At 40.9% G+C, this 18,149-nt stretch overlaps 1 protein-coding gene across 14 annotated transcripts in view; it reads left to right on the top strand.

Moving 5' to 3' along the window:
• Positions 1–18,149, top strand: part of FGGY (FGGY carbohydrate kinase domain containing) — a 413,290-nt gene that overhangs the window by 84,984 nt on the left and 310,157 nt on the right. The window contains exon 1 of one of the 14 annotated variants that reach the window (XM_072730789.1): positions 3,178–3,254. The exons of the other annotated variants lie outside the window; for them this stretch is intronic. Coding sequence (XP_072586890.1) covers positions 3,238–3,254 — 17 coding nt within the window. The 5' untranslated portion in view covers positions 3,178–3,237. Of the gene's footprint in view, positions 1–3,177; positions 3,255–18,149 lie in introns of those variants that run through there. 14 annotated transcript variants of the gene reach the window in all.

Genomic DNA, 18,149 nt, shown 5'->3' with positions numbered 1-18,149 from the left:
TTTTAGTATATCTCACAGTGCTGAGAAATGACCTGCAAATATTAGCTTTCCTTTTCCCTTATTTTTGAGAAAGAGGAGTGCTTTCACTCTCTGTAGAAGAAATATGATCTTTTCTTCTTCACTAAGACATAATAGAGAATTTAAAAAAAAACAGTTGATTAAACACTTAAGGGCTCATTCTCATCTGTAAATAAATGGAGACGTGTAGAGTCTTGGCTGTGTCAACCCCGTGAAGTCATCAAGGGCACTAGCTCTTTTATTTTTTCTTCACCATCCTTCACCCTGACTTCCATCCTCGAGGTGACCCTATGGTCCAGGTCAGCTGCTGGAGTCTCCGTTGTCCAGTCTGTATTCTTTGTAGCAGGGAGAAGGAAGACAGGGGTGCTCAAAAAGGATGTTCTGCTGTACCCATGTTCAGCCTTTTTTAAGCAAACATTCATAGAAGATCTACAGAATACTTCAGTTTGTATATTCTTGGCCAGCCCTCAGGTTTATTGTTACGCCTCACTTGAATGGAGCCCAGCTAAATAAAATAGACTTTTAGTTGGATGCATTGCTACCTGAATGAAATTGAGTTTCTCTTTCTACTAGAACAAAAAAAGGAGAATTAGTTTGGGCAGGTAAAAAAATAATTGCAGAATTGTCATTTCTCAGTAAATTGCATTGACCTATATGTCCCAGATACCGATGTGTAATCCATTTATGATAGTCATCAGGAGGAGGGTGAGGATGGCGGAAGTTATGGGGGAGGTGGTGTATGGTTGGAAGCAATATAGTTCACAGTTTCTGTCATTCAGTCATTCATTTATTCTTTGCATATATATTAATAGAGCATCCAAGAAGTACCTAGTCTCTAATCTAGCAGTAGGTATGTACACATTTGTTTAAACTCTTCAAATGTATGTGAAGGCCGGAGCCAGATACTTCTTAGCCCAAAGCTTTGCCATTTATCAGCTGGTTGTATTGGGGCAAGTCATTTAATCCTTCTCAATCCCAATTCCCACTTAGTGTTGAAGGAGGACAAAAAGTACATCGATTTGCTTTATGGAGAAAAAGAAGCACTGTGAGTTAAACCTCTGTCTGGTTCTTGCCTCACAGCAGTGTGTAAGAAGTCCTACTTCCATTTCTTTTTTTCTTCAGTTCTTGTTATTTTTATTTTACAATTTTAAGGTGGATCTAAAATCTTTTTAAACAACTTGTGCGTGGGGTAGGGAGGATGGGCCTTTTAGCAACCAGATAACCTGTTTGATAGCCTGTCTGCCCCATTTGGGGGTTTTGTCTTGGCTGTGATGTGATCAGGGGGTTCAGTGAGTCCTGGAGGGTGAGACTTCAGCAAAGGTCTCAGAGCTATTCTGGGCAAGAAGAAATGGGTAGTTGTCAAGAGGCTGAAAGTCCAGGTAGGTAGAAGAGGATGGACTGTTCTAGGTCCATCAGGGGGACACGGAAGGGCTTCTCATCCATGCCTAACAGAAGCACCAGAGTCAGGGCACAGACTATTCGCAATGGGGAGTCCTACTGCTTCCCTACACTGATGCTTGACTGTGGGATCACTGATTGTCTCTCTTTATCTGCTATGTTGAGACTCTGTGGAAGGATGAGTTTCTTCCTTCACTTTGCATTTGTAAAGTCAATCTGGACAGAAAAGGTTAAGAATCTTCATCTTTGTCCTTTGGAACAAAGGAGGTAAAAATGTGTGACCCCAGGTGGTTTTGTTATGCACTTTTTTCAGCCCTCTGCTGCATACATCTAGACATGAATTTTCTGTGCCCGAAAGATGATAGCCGGTATGACTGTGATTTTCCAACCAAGCAGCAATATAGCGTTTCCTTTACCTAATACTTCGCTCTAAGATCTTGCATCACTTTTAGAATATAATCCCATTTGCCCTTTCAGTATGGTAAAGTAGAACAACCTCTGAATACGATTCTGCATTTATCATTCTGCTGGAAATGCTTTGAAACTGAAAACGTTAAATAGAGATCTCATTTTCCAGGTGACGTGTCTGAATCTCAGAGGGGTCTCACTCTGGGGTTGAAACCCGTGGATAGAGTAGCGATTAGATTTTGAAGGGACACCTCTATATCACACATTGCTTAAGGGTCCTTTCTCTGACCCTGAGGCATCCCTCAGACAGACAGGGCATTGTGGTCCTTGTGGTAGCTGACATTTGCTTCGTATCCAGAGGGGCCGCCTCTGTTGGACAGCTCTATTGTGAACTTTGTCATTAGGCCTTTTGAATGTGTTGTACTTTGTGATTCTGCGGACCTAGTTTTAGTCACTGATGAAAGGTATAACAGTCAGTCCTGGGGCCCATGCTACTGTGAAGGCTTGCCTGTGTTTGAGACCTACGTCATGAGATGCACAAGGTGGCGTGGTGTGGAACTTGGAAGACTGGTGTCTGGCGCAGCCAGGTCACCTTGGGCCTCCTGGCACTTGGTTTCTTTGTCTGTAAAACTTGGTGGTTGGATTAGGTGATCCATTTAGCCCCCCTAGGACTAAAGTTCTCAGTCACTTTGGATTCTTTCTTAAAACTCATTCCTTTGTAGAAAGTTATTGTTAAACTCTACCATTATAATTCAACCCTTTGGGCTGGAATTTGATGTCAAAATCCTATATCTTTTTCTTTTCTTTTTTCTCTTCTTTACTTCTGTTTAGTTTCTTTTTTTTATATATACCTTATTTTGTTTTTCTTGTTTTCTTCATTTTCCTTCCTTCCCCTCTCTAAATTATTGTCAAGGGCCTTTGAAGAGAATTCTTAAATGTTATTAAGAAATTGCAGTCAGGGAGTCCTTTGTTCCCAAGCCATTTAGAAGATTGCTTTTCCTTTTGTTAAATACAAAAAATTGTCAACCTATGTCATTAAAATGTGCCAAAAAACTGCATTCACCAATAAAAAGTGTCAGCTCTCATTATTTCCCAGATATTATTCTTTTCAAAAGCTGAGCGCTCTCCCCCGGCTTTCTAAACAATCTTCGGCTCATTCATCTTCCTGGTTTCGTTACATTTTTGAACTTCTCTGGGTCTATATAGGGTGGCAGCCTGTCTTTTAAAAATTAATGGGTTCCAAATGCCATTCAAACCTATTTCCGCCTCAACCTCCCGCTCCTCTCTCTAGCCCTGCCTGTTAGGAGTCTTATTCTGTATAAATATTGAGCTGGAGATAGTTTCTAAAGAGGTGTTTGGACTTTTAATTAACACTGACAGCCTGTCTGCTTGGGATTTTGCTCTGCTGTCTCCATGGAAAAGTCAGGCAGGTCAGTATGGAGAGGGGAGGGAGGCTCCACAGTGGATATGTTCCTGGCGGCTGGCCCCAGAGACACTGAACTCTGAGCCAACCATGAAGTCATTTTGAATTTAAGGAGTCTTGCTAATCCAAAGCAATGTGTCTTAATTTGACAAAGTAAAGGCTGCCCGATAAGCAACCCTAACTACAAGTTCTGTGACAGGGGGGCTGTTTGTAAGTTTAGATTGTGCTAGAGAAATGTGGTGCTGTGGAAGAATGGGCTCATTTTCTTCTGTTTACTCCTTTTCCCACCCCATCCCCCCTCCTCTCCTCTCTCTCTCTCTCTCTCTCTCACTCACTCACTTTGGCCCAATTCAGCCCTGCAGTCTGGCCTCTGCAGTGGCTTGATGTGAAATTTGAGAAACATATGTAGTTTTCTATTTCAGGAAAATGATCTCAGGGATTGAATGGTTAAGCTCTGATCTTGCCCAGTGTGGCTTTTTGATGGTGGGAAAGAGGCTTCGAAGTGCTTTTTATCAGAATTTCATGTAATAAACCTGAAGGCTTGGTTTCTTTAGTTCCGCCCCCAGCCCACGACACAATGTCATCTATTCTGGCAGAAGTGGGAAGAAGTGTGCATTGTTCATCTTACAATCAATTCATTGCTGCTGGCACACATACACAAAAATGGCCACTGTGTCTGTCTTTCACAAAAGCTATTTTAAATGTAGTTCGGTGGAGGACCAGGGGTCTGCATACTGTTGCTCATAAAGGGACAGAGATCCATGGGGGAGAAGTCCGCCTTTGTTTGGGCTTGGAAGGGCCAGTATTCTTCTTTGTTCTGGAGGTGAGTGCCAACAATGGGCCTAGTGCCCTGGAAACCAAACTTCATTGATCCAGCCATGCAAAGGAGGTACAGGCCAGCATTGCTGGGGCTTGTCGGGATAAGGGCCAAGTGGAGTCAGGCAAGTAGGCTGGGGTGAGGCTGACGTGGGCACTGGCTGAGAGGTGGGAGGTGAACTCAGTATTTTCTGTTAGGTCCAATCCGCCACATGTCTGAAACATGGCTCCAGCCCTTGGAAGCATCTCACTCATGGTGGAGAAAGGTTCCATGACTGTGGTTATCCACCAGTCATGAGCTTCTTGAAGACAGTAGCATATATGTTTTCATCTTTGCATCTTCGGAGCACTTGCTGAATTAACAAGGGAATGATGTGCTTCGATGGAGGTTTCCACAGGATGTGCTGGGGATATAGAGAGGGGATCAGCCTACTCACCCTCAGACTTGGGGTGAGGTAAGGAAAATGAAGCAGAAGAAAGCACAGGAAAGGCATATCCAAAGGGAAGGGAGCTGACATTCCTGGAAGTATTATGCAATCTAATACTTACATTCTATCATTTTTACAGATGAGGAAAATAAGACTCAGGTCAAGCCATGCATTGACACGGCTACTAGGAAGCAGAGAAAATCTGAAGCTAGATTTCTGTGGCTCCCAAGCCATTCCCCGTGTTGTGGCCCATCTTACTAGCAGAGAAGAAAGGATGAAGACTCTAGTTCCTCTCACACTGAAGTTGGCTCTACTTTCTTTTTTGTCCTAGGGGTGAACTGCCTCCTTTGGGTTCCCAAGATCTGGCATTTGTTGTAGTAGGTTGGAAAAGTTTAAGAGACTTGGGCATTAGCAGAGATGGGCCTCCCATAAAGTGAATGCAGTGAAGCTTAAGCTTGACTCTCACTTGCGTGAACCCTTCTGAGTGCTGGCAGTTGTTGGGAGTTGTAAAATATTTCAAGTGAGGAGAGGTTGCTAAAAGAAGTATTTCTACCTAGGCATTTCTGATCTCAGAAAAAATAGGACCTCAATCCCCAAAGCTCAAGCTGTTTGTTTCAATTTTTTTCTTGTTGTAAATATTCATCATTACACCTGATTTTAAATGAATAATTTAGTATTCCTTTTCTCAGAGAGTCCCCACAAATAAAAGCTTCCAAACCTGGATTTGCCCTGGGAAGTGGTGTGAGAGGAAGGAGTCCTTCATGGAGAAAAGAATGTGAACTATGGGGTAGGAGGCTGAGTTTGGATTCTGGTATAATATGAGAGCCTGGGAACTGATGCTGTGACCTTGAACCATTTACTTACCTTTTCTGCACTGTATTTTCCTCCTTTGTACCTCATAGGCTTGTTATAGGGACAGAAAGAGTTCATGTGTATAGAACTTCTAGGACAGCCTGCTAAGGACTCAGTAAATGTTAGCTGCCCCTGCCACACTGTTCTACGTGACTCAATAGATGGAGCTTAATACCAGTGTCCGCCATTAAAACATTGATCTTCTGAAGGGTATAGTGCAAGGATAACTCTAGACTTCCATTAAAAATCCTACAGATTATATCACTTTAGGCGTTTATTTCCTTGGCATCCTTGACCGTCATCCAAATGTCTTCAAATAAATTTTATTATATGGAAAACTGGTGATATTTTCACAGAACTGAGACATGAGCCACCTTCATCTTCTGCTGCTCTTCAGCACACACCTGCATTCCAGCCCCATCCAACATCCTCCAAGTCTCTGGGTCTCTTCCTGTCCTCTTGCCTTTGCATATACTGTTCCTTCTCTTGAGACTATCCTTCATGCCCTCTTTTCTTTTTCTTTTTTTTTTTTATAAAGATTTTATTTATGTATTCATGAGAGACACACAGAGAGAGGCAGAGACACAGGCAGAGGGAGAAGCAGGCTCCATGCAGGGAGCCTGATGTGGGACTCGATCCCGGGTCTCCAGGATCAGGCCCTGGGCTGAAGGTGGTGCTAAACCGCTGAGCCACCCTGGCTGCCCCATGCCCTCTTTTCTACTTGGTGAACTGTTGCTGTTGCTCATCTCCTAGGGCCCATCTTCAATGTCATGTTATTTGTGAAGCCTGTCAGACTCCCCAGGACTTCTCCTCTTTTATACACTTGACCCTTAACCAGAATGGGGGGTTACTGGCACTGACCCCCACGTGTTTGAAAATCCACATATAAGTTTTTATTCCTAAACAACTGTCAATTGTTGACCAGAAGCCTTACCGATAACATAAAGAGTTGATTCACACATATTTTGTATGTTATGTGTATTATACACTGCATTCTACAATAAAGTAAGCTAGAGAAAAGAAGATGTTATTAAGAAAGTCACAAGGAAGAGAAAATATATTTATAGTATTGTGCGGCATTTACTGAAAAAAATCCACATGTAAGTGGACCTCTGCAGTTCACACTCATGTTGGTCTCGGGTCAACTGCACAGTCACTGTTTCTCAGCATGTTTTCCTTCTACTAGTCTAGGAAGCTCTGGAGAAAGAAACAAGAGTTTATTCACCTTTGCAGCCCCTGGTGCAGAGTGTGACACATGTTAGGAGCTGAGAAATTTGGGGGCATTGATTGGAAAGAGTTTCTCTTGTCACTGTTCTGTTTCAGAAGTCATAATACTCTTTTTCAGAAAAGCTGTTTGGTGTGATTACACAGAATCATGTTTTTCCATTGGTTTATGCTCCACTCTAAGAAATGTACTTGACACCTGATGGAGCTTCAATTTGAAATGACTTTCTAGCCTCTTCTCTTTGCTTCCCTGCTTTTAACCTCTGATTTAAGCAGATAACAATTGGTAATTAACTGCTTAAGTTGCCTTCCTTGCCAGACTGCAACTTTGTGAGTGCAGGACCTTGTATGTTTGGTCCACAGCTCCATCCTTAAGCCTTGACGCTGGGATCTGTACAGAGTAATTGTTCTAGATGTAGAAAAAAGTATATTAATAATAGTATTGATAGTCTAAACTAATTTCAGATACCTAATATGTGCTGGCACATTGTGAGTACGTGGGATACGCTAGCCCTGTCTGTCCTTCAATATCGCCGTGTTTTGGGTACTGGAATTATCATGTAGGCTTTGTAGCTAAGGAGGCTGAGGCTCAAAGCGGCCAAGAAACTTGTCCAAAGTCACACAGTTAGCGAGTGATAGATCTGGGATTTGAACCCAGGCAGTTGGTCATAGAATCCAGGCTTTTTACTGCTATGCTAATTAGTACTAATTAGCTCAGTAACTTTTTTTTTAACTGATTATTAAGCGAGTCTAATGAGACCTATTTTTCAAAAGAGTTAATTTGTTAGGTGATTGTTCATTTAAACCATGGTTCTTCAAAGTGGGGTGCACAGACCAACATGAACATTGCCTGGAAATAGATTAGATAGATAGAAATGGATATTTTCCAGTCTCACACCCACCTGCCGGAGTAGAAACTCAGAAAGGGGGACCCAGTAATCTGTGTTTTAACAGATCCTCCAGGAGTTTCTGATGGGTGCAAAAGTTTGAGAACCACTTCCTAAGACTAAATTATTTCCTCTGGAATTTTACTCTTTTTTTTCTTTGTCCTTTATATTTGAGGGTAAACAATAAAAACATTTTTTCCAGGTTTATTGAGATATATTACATTGTATGTTTATGGTGTGCATTGTGTTGATTTGCTACCCTTATGTATTACGAAAGGATTACCATGTTAGCATTAGCTAACACCTCCATCACATCCCATAATTATCATTTCTTTTTGTGTTGTGAACATTTAAGATTTACTCTCTTAGCAACTTTCACGCACATAATACAGCACTGTTGACTCTAATCACTATGCTGTATGTTAGGTCCTCACAACCTACAGCTGGAAGTTTGTACATTTTGACGAACATTTCCCCATTGCCCCAAACCCACAGCTTCTGGCAACTACCATTTTACTGTTTCTATGAGTTTGGCTTTTCCACATTCCCCTTATGAGTGACATCATTTTGTCTTTCTCTGTCTGACTTATTTCACTTACTATAATGCCCTTAAGGTCCATCTATGTTTAGCAAATGGCAAGATTTCCTTCTTTCTCATGGCTGTGTAATACTCCATTGTATATATTTACCACAACATCTGTATTCAGCCAGCCAGCCACTGATGGACACTGAGATTTTTTTCCTCCATATCTTGGCTATTATGAATATGCTACAATGAAGATGAGAATACAGATATCTCTTAGAAATCTTACTTTCATTTCCTTTGGATCTATACCCAGAAGTGGGATTTTTAGATCACATGGCAGTTTTACTTTTGATTTTTTGAGGAACCTCCATACTGGTTTCTATTATGGCTCTACCAGTTTCCATCCCTTCCCACGGTGCATGAGGGTTGCTACTTGCCAGTACTTAGCTCTTTCTGATGATACTTATGGCTTTTCTTTAAATGAGTCCTACTTTTGGATATCTCACCTCTGTGTACCTCTGATGTATGTGACATTTATATGGGGGACCAAGCTCTAACCTTAGTGAATGTTTTTGTTAAGGTTCTTGAGAGATTTTGAGGGTTTGGGTGTATCTGTAGCTTGGTGATGGTTTGTTGTTGTTGTTGTCATTAGATTTTGTTTTGTTTTGTTTTGCTTGTTTTTTGGTGCTGATAGATTTCAGGATCTGGGAGCTTTAGGAATACAAAACCCCCTTCCTCCAGCCTTCTCTCTCAGGCTCCTCTAATTGGAGGGTGAAGAAGGAGCCCAGAGATACAAGGATTACAGAGGGGGGGCAGGTAACAGAATCAGGAAAGGAGGAACCTCTTTCATGTCTTTACACTTCCCAGAAATATCCTTGGCTACTATGGACGTTGGTTTACACGTGGTAGAAACAAAACAAAACAACACTGGACTCTGAATTGGAGTTGGAATCTTGGTTTCAGCTTTTTTATATACGTGATTTTAGGAAAGTGACCGTGCTGAACAGAAATTTCTTCATCTGTGCCATGGAGATAGTATACGTACTTGATGATGATGATGGTGGTGGTGGTGGTGATATGGGAATTTATTGAGGCACATGGTGAACATTTAAGTTCTGCCTATTATATTTGTGTTGAGGGAAAGCAGTAAGAGCTAGATTTAGTCACTAGCATCTTTAGCAGACAGTCTTCTGAGAAATGGATTGTAGGTTTGGCAGAGCAGCAAGGACTCGCAAGCATTCCTAAATGGCTGGTATTCCATGGAGTGGAGTTCTGGGAGGTCCACCAACCAGAGAAAGCCAGGCACCAGGTTGAACGCTTTATGTCTTAAATCTTTTTGTTTTCAAAAAGGTATCTAAAAGTGATTTAACAATGTCAGGATTTAGACATAAGTTTTTTGTGTATGTCTAAGAGGCCAGTGCTACAAGTCAAGGCCTCGGGACTGGAAAAATATTGATGCAACTGTCGGAGGTACATGGTATTTGACCTTCTATTAATAAAGACAAATTATTGCATTTCTGTGATATTTGAGTCTCCCAGAACTTCCCTTAATTCCACTGGTATTCCATTCCACAACTACCGGGGCTGTGGGGACGAGGGACACAGGGTTGTGTTTCTGATTAATGAGGTGGAATCTCAGTCTGATTTACTAAACTGAAAGTCAGAGAGGGTTCAGATAACAACATAGCAAAATTTCCTGAATGATAACAGGCACAGAAATAATGCGAGTATTTGGTGGCACAGCAACAATTTGGCCAGAAGTTATCCACAGGATAGAATGCAAGTCATGGAGGAAAAATAAGTAGGTAAGCACAGCTAAATAGAGGGCAAGGCAAATACAGAGCAGATTAAACTGGGAGCAGAAGGACTTTGCTGGGGGAGGTCTTCAGGGACATCTGCAGGATGTAGGCAGTGGAGTGTCCACATGGCTGTCTGCTGGCACCATCCCACTACACGGACTGCTCCTTTTCACCCAGGCTTTAGTGGCAGGTCACGCTGGCATAGAAAGGTAGGGAAGTATACTCTGCATTACTTAAAAGAAATCTCAGCTTACACAGAGCTGTGTATTTTTTATTGTCGCCTTTGCTGCATTCGCAGGGAGCACTTTGGAATCCGCTCGTGAACGCCTCAGACTTTAAGGGAGCTCATTCTTGTTTGACAATAGACCCATCAACATCCATTCTTGCCAACTCTTTGACCTTTGGAATAATGTGCACTTGGGTCTGACCTGTCAATGTCTGTACAGATCCGCCCACGTCGACTCAGTATTGTCGCGAGCACATCTGAAGGAAGGGGCCCTTCTAATTTTGCTCCTCCAGGACCGTTTTTGGGAGAAACCAGCTGCTGCTTCTTGCCTTAATGAGATGTGACTATGGAAGGATTGAGTCTGTGGGGCCTCAACTTACATTATGATCCTGTCCCCTTTTATTACAAGTTGCACATGATGTTTTTAGCCAATTGTGTCAGCATTTTTTAATCTTCAGCTGCCATCAATTTTATCTGATTCTTGTTGGTCACAATTATTGGATGTAAAAGTATAAAAAGAAAAAAAAAAGTCTTTCCAAAAGTCATTTGTACTGGGCATACAGGATATGTTGACCTTTCCACATCCTTTCCACATGGGTCTATCTGGGGGCTTTTGGCTATGTGGGTCAGTTCGCACTGGGTTTTGGGACCACTCTATATGTGTTTCAGGCAATCCAGATGTTGTGAAATTTTGCAGAATGAGAAAGAAAAGCTAGAGAGAAGTCTGATTTGATTTGACCCGATTGAACCCGATTGGCTAATTAGGACAATACAATTACTGATGGTTGAACTTGTTCACGTCTTTACAAAATAGGAATGAATAGCATTGCTTTATGTTTACATAGTTCCCATCTTTTTAAAGAACTCAAAGGAGCGTCCCTTTCTTTATGCCCTGTTTCCAAAATATATCTGAAGTGTTGTACGTGATTTCAATATGTAGGCACATCATCATGAAGGACAAGTGAGTGCAGTGATCATATGGGAAGTGCCTGAAATTGGGGATGAGGACAGCCAGTCAAGATTCCAGTAGCTGTGAGGCCTTTTGGTATCTATTTCTTCATCTGTATGGTGAGGATAGTAATAGTCCCTGTATCAGAGGGTTACTGTGACCGTTGACAGGTAAAGCATTTACATAGTAATTCTGGCACATGATCAGTTCTCAATAAATACTCTTGAGTTGTTTTTAGAATCAGTCAAATATGAATTTGTGTGTCCTCGCTGTCACTTATTAGTTGTATAGTACTGGGCAATAATAGTAAAAATCAAAATGACTGCCATTTATTGAATATTAACTTACAATGCCAGGCCTTATGTTAAGTATTTCATTATTTCTCTCTTAATCCTTTCTCTAACTCTCTGAGGTAGGTAAGATTATATATCCATTTTATAGATGGGTAAGGAAGATTTAGAGATGTTAAGAAGCTTGCTCACCATTGTTACAGAGCTAGACTAAGAGCAAAGCTGAGTCTCTCTAAATTTCTCTTTAAAAAAAATGATTTTATTTATCTATTCATGAGAGAGACAGAGAGAGACAGAGAGAGAGAGAGAGGGGCAGAGGGAGGAGCAGGCTCCATGCAAGGAGCCCAATGTGGGATTCGATCCCGGGTCTCTAGGATCACGCCCTGAGCCTAAGGCAACGCTTAACCACTGAGCCACCCAGGCATTCACCTCTCTAAATTTCTTGTTGTAAGTTAGCTACTTAGGTTTCCTCGGCCATGGCCTTATCATTTGTAATAGGAATAACAATAATTATTTGTAGGAGTTATATATTTTACATAAAGTGTTTGGCACTTATAGGGCACTGTTGACAAGGGGCACTGTGATATTATTATCATCTTTGATAGGATGTTTCCATACAACAGAATTTAATTTTCTTTTTCTGATTCCTCATACCATATGTATGTATACCTGTAGGGACTGGAAGAAAGTTCTTAAGGATGGGTTCTTGCATATCTAAGAACTTTAGGATAGTACATATAATCTAGAAGTGGATGGACACTAAATCTGGGTGCCATGTAAGGAAAAGCACAAGGGTTCATGCACTTGAACAGGTCCATGGCTTGGCCTCAACATCTTGCTTTTCTGTTTATTCTGAAGGTTTTTTGAGGAAAATGGCTCAGTTAAAGACAAGCATCTGGGAATCAAGTAAGTTTGGATGGTCGGGTGGAGTCCGCATTATACACACATTTCTGGCATTTAGAATAGACAAGAGTCCTTTAAACTGGTATGTACAGATGTAATATTCTGTGATGTTTTAGCCTCTATGTCTTACCTTAGTAAGTGAAAACATATTATAGAATTAGACTGGGGGCCACTTCCTTATTTCTCTCCTCTCCTGCTCTAGTCAGATCTTCCATATGAAGGATCAACGCCCACTTCCTTCACTTATTCACTTACTCTTTCCCTTCTCAACCCTCTATGGTAGTTTCAACCTTACTATTTCACCTAGAGAGCACCCCTTATCCTCTTACTGTGGTTTATTTCGGAAACACAAACCCCAGATGTTTCTTCTCACCTGCCTATCAGTCCCACATCCTCCAATGACACAGAGTTTTAAGGAATTATCCTCTTATGGCATATTCTAAAGTTTATGATTTTATTTTATTTATTTTTAAAAATGTTTTATCTATTTATTCGTGGGACACAGAGAGAGAGAGAGGCAGAGACACAAGCAGAAGGAGAAGCAGGCTCCATGCAGGGAGCCCGACGTGGGACTCGATCCCTGAGCTGAAGGCTGATGCCTGACCACTGAGCCACCCAGGTGTCCCAAAGTTTATGATTTTAAAGATTGTTTAGTGGGAACAAGATATGTCTTGGGGACTTCATTTTTCTCTAACTCTTTCATTTTATGTACTCTATAGTTTTTAAAATTTTGTATCAGACACTTTATCATCATTGTTTTTGTACATAATTTTGGAGTTTGGCTTCCTTGTGAAATTTGGGGATTGTAAAATTGACATTCTGCTCTTAATTCACCTTAATAAGATATGAAGAATTCCAAAATGGAACTTTTACTTTTTTTCATTTTCTTTTTGGAACTTTTTTTGAAAGCCTCTTGATATAAGTGGAACTAAACAATCAAACATTGTATGTATTCTTTATTGTTGTTTTACATTATGAGTGTTAGAACCAAGCAGTGCCATAAAGATGAGAATTATCTCATTTTTAATAGTACTGTGCTTTATATTATTTATCTTTTTTATGTGGACTCATAGTCTCAAAAAAAGGTACAGTGTTCTTTGTCAGTTCAACTAGGTAATGCCCTAGCTCTTGATATTATCAATCTATTATCTATTATCAATCTATTATTAAATTATTTCGCATTTTTAAATAATTGATTTGGTACATGATATTAACAGTTTTCAAGATCATCATTAATAGCATTTTGCATTCATAATAATATGAATAATATGAGTAATACTATGTAATATTCAGCTTACTGGTACGTCTTCACCATATAAAGCCCGTAAAGAATTTTTTTTTCACCTCCCCAGGTGGATCTAAACCACTTACATATATTTAGAAGTGAATATTATGATATTAACAATAAATCTCAAACTACTTTATATTAATGACTGTTGTTAAACTATCTAGATATGGAGGAGACTCTGGTGATGATCACACACAGGTTAAATTAGTATCAGAATGGATATTGAAAAGAATGCCAAAGACTGAGGCCAAATATAAAACTGATAGTGATGAGTAAATGCTTTTGCCATGCTGAACTTTAGTATATTCCTGATTGATCTCCGTTTTAGACATGTAGAAAATGTTGAAGGGTCTGAGATGTTAAGTAACCTGCTCAAGGTCATATGGCTAGTTAAGTACTTGCTAGGATTTAAATGATAAAACTCATGCTTTTAACCACTGCACTCCTGTAAGCTACTCGATATGTATCTGTGTATTAAGGAAATCAATCCCCTCAAGGAATTGATTCTAGGGATGAAGATAAGTAATCTTCATAAACTGTAAGTCAAAGTGAAAAATGTTGTGACTGCAGAATGAACAGCATAATAAGAAGCATATGAGTTGCAATAAATTGTGGTGGGATTAGGTACAGAATGAGGGAGAGAGTGGGAGAGAATAGCATCTCAGAGAGGTGGCACTGATTCTGGGTCCCAACCCTTTCCTTAGAGCTACCACACAACCCTTATTCACTCCTGCCGTAGAACATACTATTTAGTGTTTTGACCTATTTACTTATTTTTAACCTCCCAGGAGACTGTAAGCTCTCTAAAGGTAAGCGCTAAATCTGTATCTTTATCACTTAGCATAGGAACTGGTTTAATAAATATGGGATGATGAGTGAAGGAACTGTGTTTGCAGAGCAAATACCATGGGCAGGTGAAGATAGGACATTACAAAGATATGAACATGAATGAAGGTATGAAAAGTGATTGCAAGTTCAGGGAACAGTGGGTAGTGTAGAGTGGATACAGCATGAAAATGTAGACTGGAATCTTGTGAAGAGTTGGGTCAGCCATGTATACTGATACATCATAATAAAGAGTGGTATGTATTATTAAGATTTCTGAGTACATGCTTTTCTCGAATGTACCTTCATCTGTTCCAAGGACGAAGATGGAGGACTGACAGCCTGGGATACATTATGGGAGTTAAAAGGAAATGTTTTCATATCCCCCTCTGCTACTCATCAGCTGTGTGACAGTGGGCATGTGACCTAGCTTTGTAGTTACATAGTAGATAATTGAAAAGATTTGTCGAATAGATTAATAATAGCTTTTTGTAAGAAGGTTTTGAGGCATTTGCGATGCAGCTATATAAAAGACGTAGTGTACTGTGCCTGCTACTTACTCAATGAATGGGAGACAAAGTTTAGGGGCTCCCTGGCATGAGGGACACTGAGCATTGGCAAGGTAGCAGCTCTGTGGCTCAGAGTGGCTGGTCTATCTGGAACAGAACTAAGATGGTCAAGGGAGGGGGTCAAATCTCTTGGGAGATGGATTATTTGGCTCCGAGGGTCAAGAAAAAGGTCCTGTCTCAGTGAGGCCCTGGAGTGCAAATCAAATAACAGGTGAGATGGTCAGCTCTTCACACCTGACCTGGAGGGGAGGCCTGGGTTCATGGATGCCTGGGCATGGTGGCCCTGTGCTCCTGAGCCCTTGGACTGAATGCTGGGATGCAGGCAGCACAGTCAAGTCTGGACTCCCCAGAGCTGTTCAGCCCTTGCTGTGGTCTGAATGAGGTTTACCGTCAAGGTTTGTAAGGGTCATGGAAGAAAGGAACTAATGCATTTTGATAGTCAAAAAAGTAAAACAGGGTATTGAGATACCGGTGAGCTGGATGCATAAGTATCCTTTGGTTTTACAAAGTAAATTATCTTTTTCTTTCCTTCCTTCTGTAAATGGTCCTGGAGAATAGCATTTTTCTCTTTACTGACTGACCACGCTTTGTGTATATCCGATGTACAGATTTAGAGAGCTGTCCATTTCTTTATTCTTCACACATTCATCAAAGGCCTGCTGTGTACCCTTTCTTTAAAGGTTGTGGGGCTGAAAGCAGGGGTCCCCCGGACAGTCACTTGGCAGTGCCATTAGCGCCTAACAGAAGTCTGGTAGGTTGTAGATTCTGCAGTAGCAAAAGGGAGAGTGATCAGCTCCATCCAGGGAATCAGGCAAGGTCTCATAAGGTAGGAAATGAAGGATGAGTGGGAATCTACCAGGTGGATGATGAAGGCCACCTGACAAAAAGGCAGCATGTGCAAAGGCGTAGGCAGGAAAACCATGGTCCCTCTGCAAAATTGTGAGCATGTGTCAGATTTGGAGAGAAGAATAGAAAATCCTCCCATACTTTACTCAGGTTTGGGGTTTTAGGAGTGGTTTTGGTATGAGCTATGGAACCAGACTGCATGGCTGTAAACCCTGGACCTGCTGCTACATGGCTTCCGTGATCTTGGGCCAGTACCCTAACTTTTCTGTCTCTCATTTTCCTTATTTGAGATAACAGTGTGGTTGTGAAAATTGGAATAATAACATAAAGCACTTCGAACAGTGCCTGCCATATGAGTTATTATGAATGATATTATATGTAATTATGTAGCTAGCAATTATTCTTAAATTTCAACCTGTTGTCAAAATGGAATGACCTGGTGAGGATAATGTTTGGAAAAGTAGCTGTCAGCTGCGTGGGGTGGAGTGTCAGTTGGGACAGAGAACTGATGCTCGAGTTGGGGAAGTATCACAGTATTCACGGGGATGTTGGAGGGCCCTGCTAGTGTAGTCAGAGTGGAGGAAGAAATGGAAAATGCTAGGAAGGCAGACCCATTGGGATTTGGTGGAAGATGCAGTCGGGGAGGGGGAGAAGCCTCTTCTCTGAGTATTCGGGAGTCATGCTAGATGGATGCTGAGGTCCATATGACATCGAGGTACTGTGGTGTCATTTATGACCACTCCGCTGAGTGCACTGCCCCCTGAGCTCCCATCCACGCCATGCATGCTGGGCAGTGTTCGCTTCCTGACAGTTTCAGCTGACTTAAATGTAACGCATGATGATGAACATATTTACATAATGTGTGGCTGGTGAAATCATGGAAGATTGGAATTTCCCATTTTAATTCCATTTTAAAGGTGCTTGTTAAGCAAAAGGATATAATTCATTTTTCAAACTGCTGAAATGTTATTTTGGCCTCTTGAATCAAAGGCATTCCGCAAGTGTTTTCTTTATTACATGCCTTAAACTTTAATTAGAATTTAATTATAAGATCCTGAAGGCATGAGTAAGAGGAGCAGATGGGACAGTAAAAGCAGCTTAGTGAGGGAGGATTAAAGATTAAAAGTCGCTTGTTAATGGCATAAGGAATGAACACAGAGCTAAATTACTTTGCCTTTGTGCTATTCTGATGCTTTTTTCAATTCTGAAACTTAGTTTCATTCCTGGTTTGAAGCTGAAGCATTTCATAGATTTGGTTTTCATTTTTTGTTTTTCCTTCTGTCCCCAGAGGAGGTTTGTGCATCTAGAATAAAGTCAGTGAAAACTTTTTATTTGAATCTTCATTCTAAGCTTAGAGGATCCTTTACTATTGGTAAATATTTTTGAACACAAATGGAGAAAGCAGAACCAGGGTAAATTCTTTGCTCCCTCTCTTGCCTCAAAGTATGCGTGAAAAAAAGATGGATAGATGTTTCAGGTGTTGTTTGTACAACCGTGCTTCTAGAACTTGGCTGGGCTTGTGTCATTTTTATAATGTGCCAACCCTGGGGCATGCTTCAGTGTCAGTGGGTCTGGAATAATAGAAGGAATATGGTACATGAAACACATAACTTCATAACTGAGATCTTAGATGGATCACTTCACCTCTGATCCTCTTTCCTACCTGTATATGTTATAAAAGAATTCTTCTGTGTTGTTGTTAAGGATTTAATCTGAATGCAATAATTCTGCAAGGGTTTTTGAGGGTCTGTTCTCAAGAAGCTTAAACATTAAAGGGAAAACAGACCAATAAATAAATTTTAAAAATGTGCTATAGCAGAAGATATATATCCAGTACCAGTGACAAATTATTAACACAGACAACTCGAGGCAGAAGATAATACGTCTCTAAGGATTTTGTAAATATAAAGTACTCTATAGGTAGAAGCTATTTACATATATAAGATGGTATAACTAGGGATGCCTGGCTAGCTCAGCAGTTGAGCATCTACCTTCAGCTCAGGGCGTGATCCTGGGGTCCTGAGTTCAAGTCCCATGTCAGGCTACCTGCATGGAGCCTGCTTCTCCCTCTGCCTATGTTTCTGCCTCTCTCTGTGTCTCTCATAAATTTAAAAAAGGAAAAAAAAAAGATGGTATAACTAGAGATCCAGACCCTTCAATTTTTCACAAAACAGGTAGAACATGATGTGTGAAAAAATGTTTTATTCCTTCCAGCCCTTAGTAGAGTGCTTTGTACCTAGCAGGAGCTCAAGTCGTATTTGCTGGATTGAGACAAAAGAGGCTCACATCATCTCATTAGTAAATGTGAGCTGAGCATGAGAGAGATTTTGTTAGAGCTGGTAGGGGCAGGCATGAGTCTCTGGTTCCAGACTATGTTGTTTTCTGGGACTGTGTGCTATCTCTTCAGCAAGTTAGCCTCTGTACCCCTCCTGTCTTTAGCCTGGCCCACAGTCAGCCCACCTTGCATTTTGCCC

This window comes from Vulpes vulpes, chromosome 12, assembly GCF_048418805.1.
Source record: "Vulpes vulpes isolate BD-2025 chromosome 12, VulVul3, whole genome shotgun sequence".
NCBI lineage: Eukaryota > Metazoa > Chordata > Mammalia > Carnivora > Canidae > Vulpes > Vulpes vulpes.
This window is presented reverse-complemented; position numbering and strand designations above follow the sequence as displayed.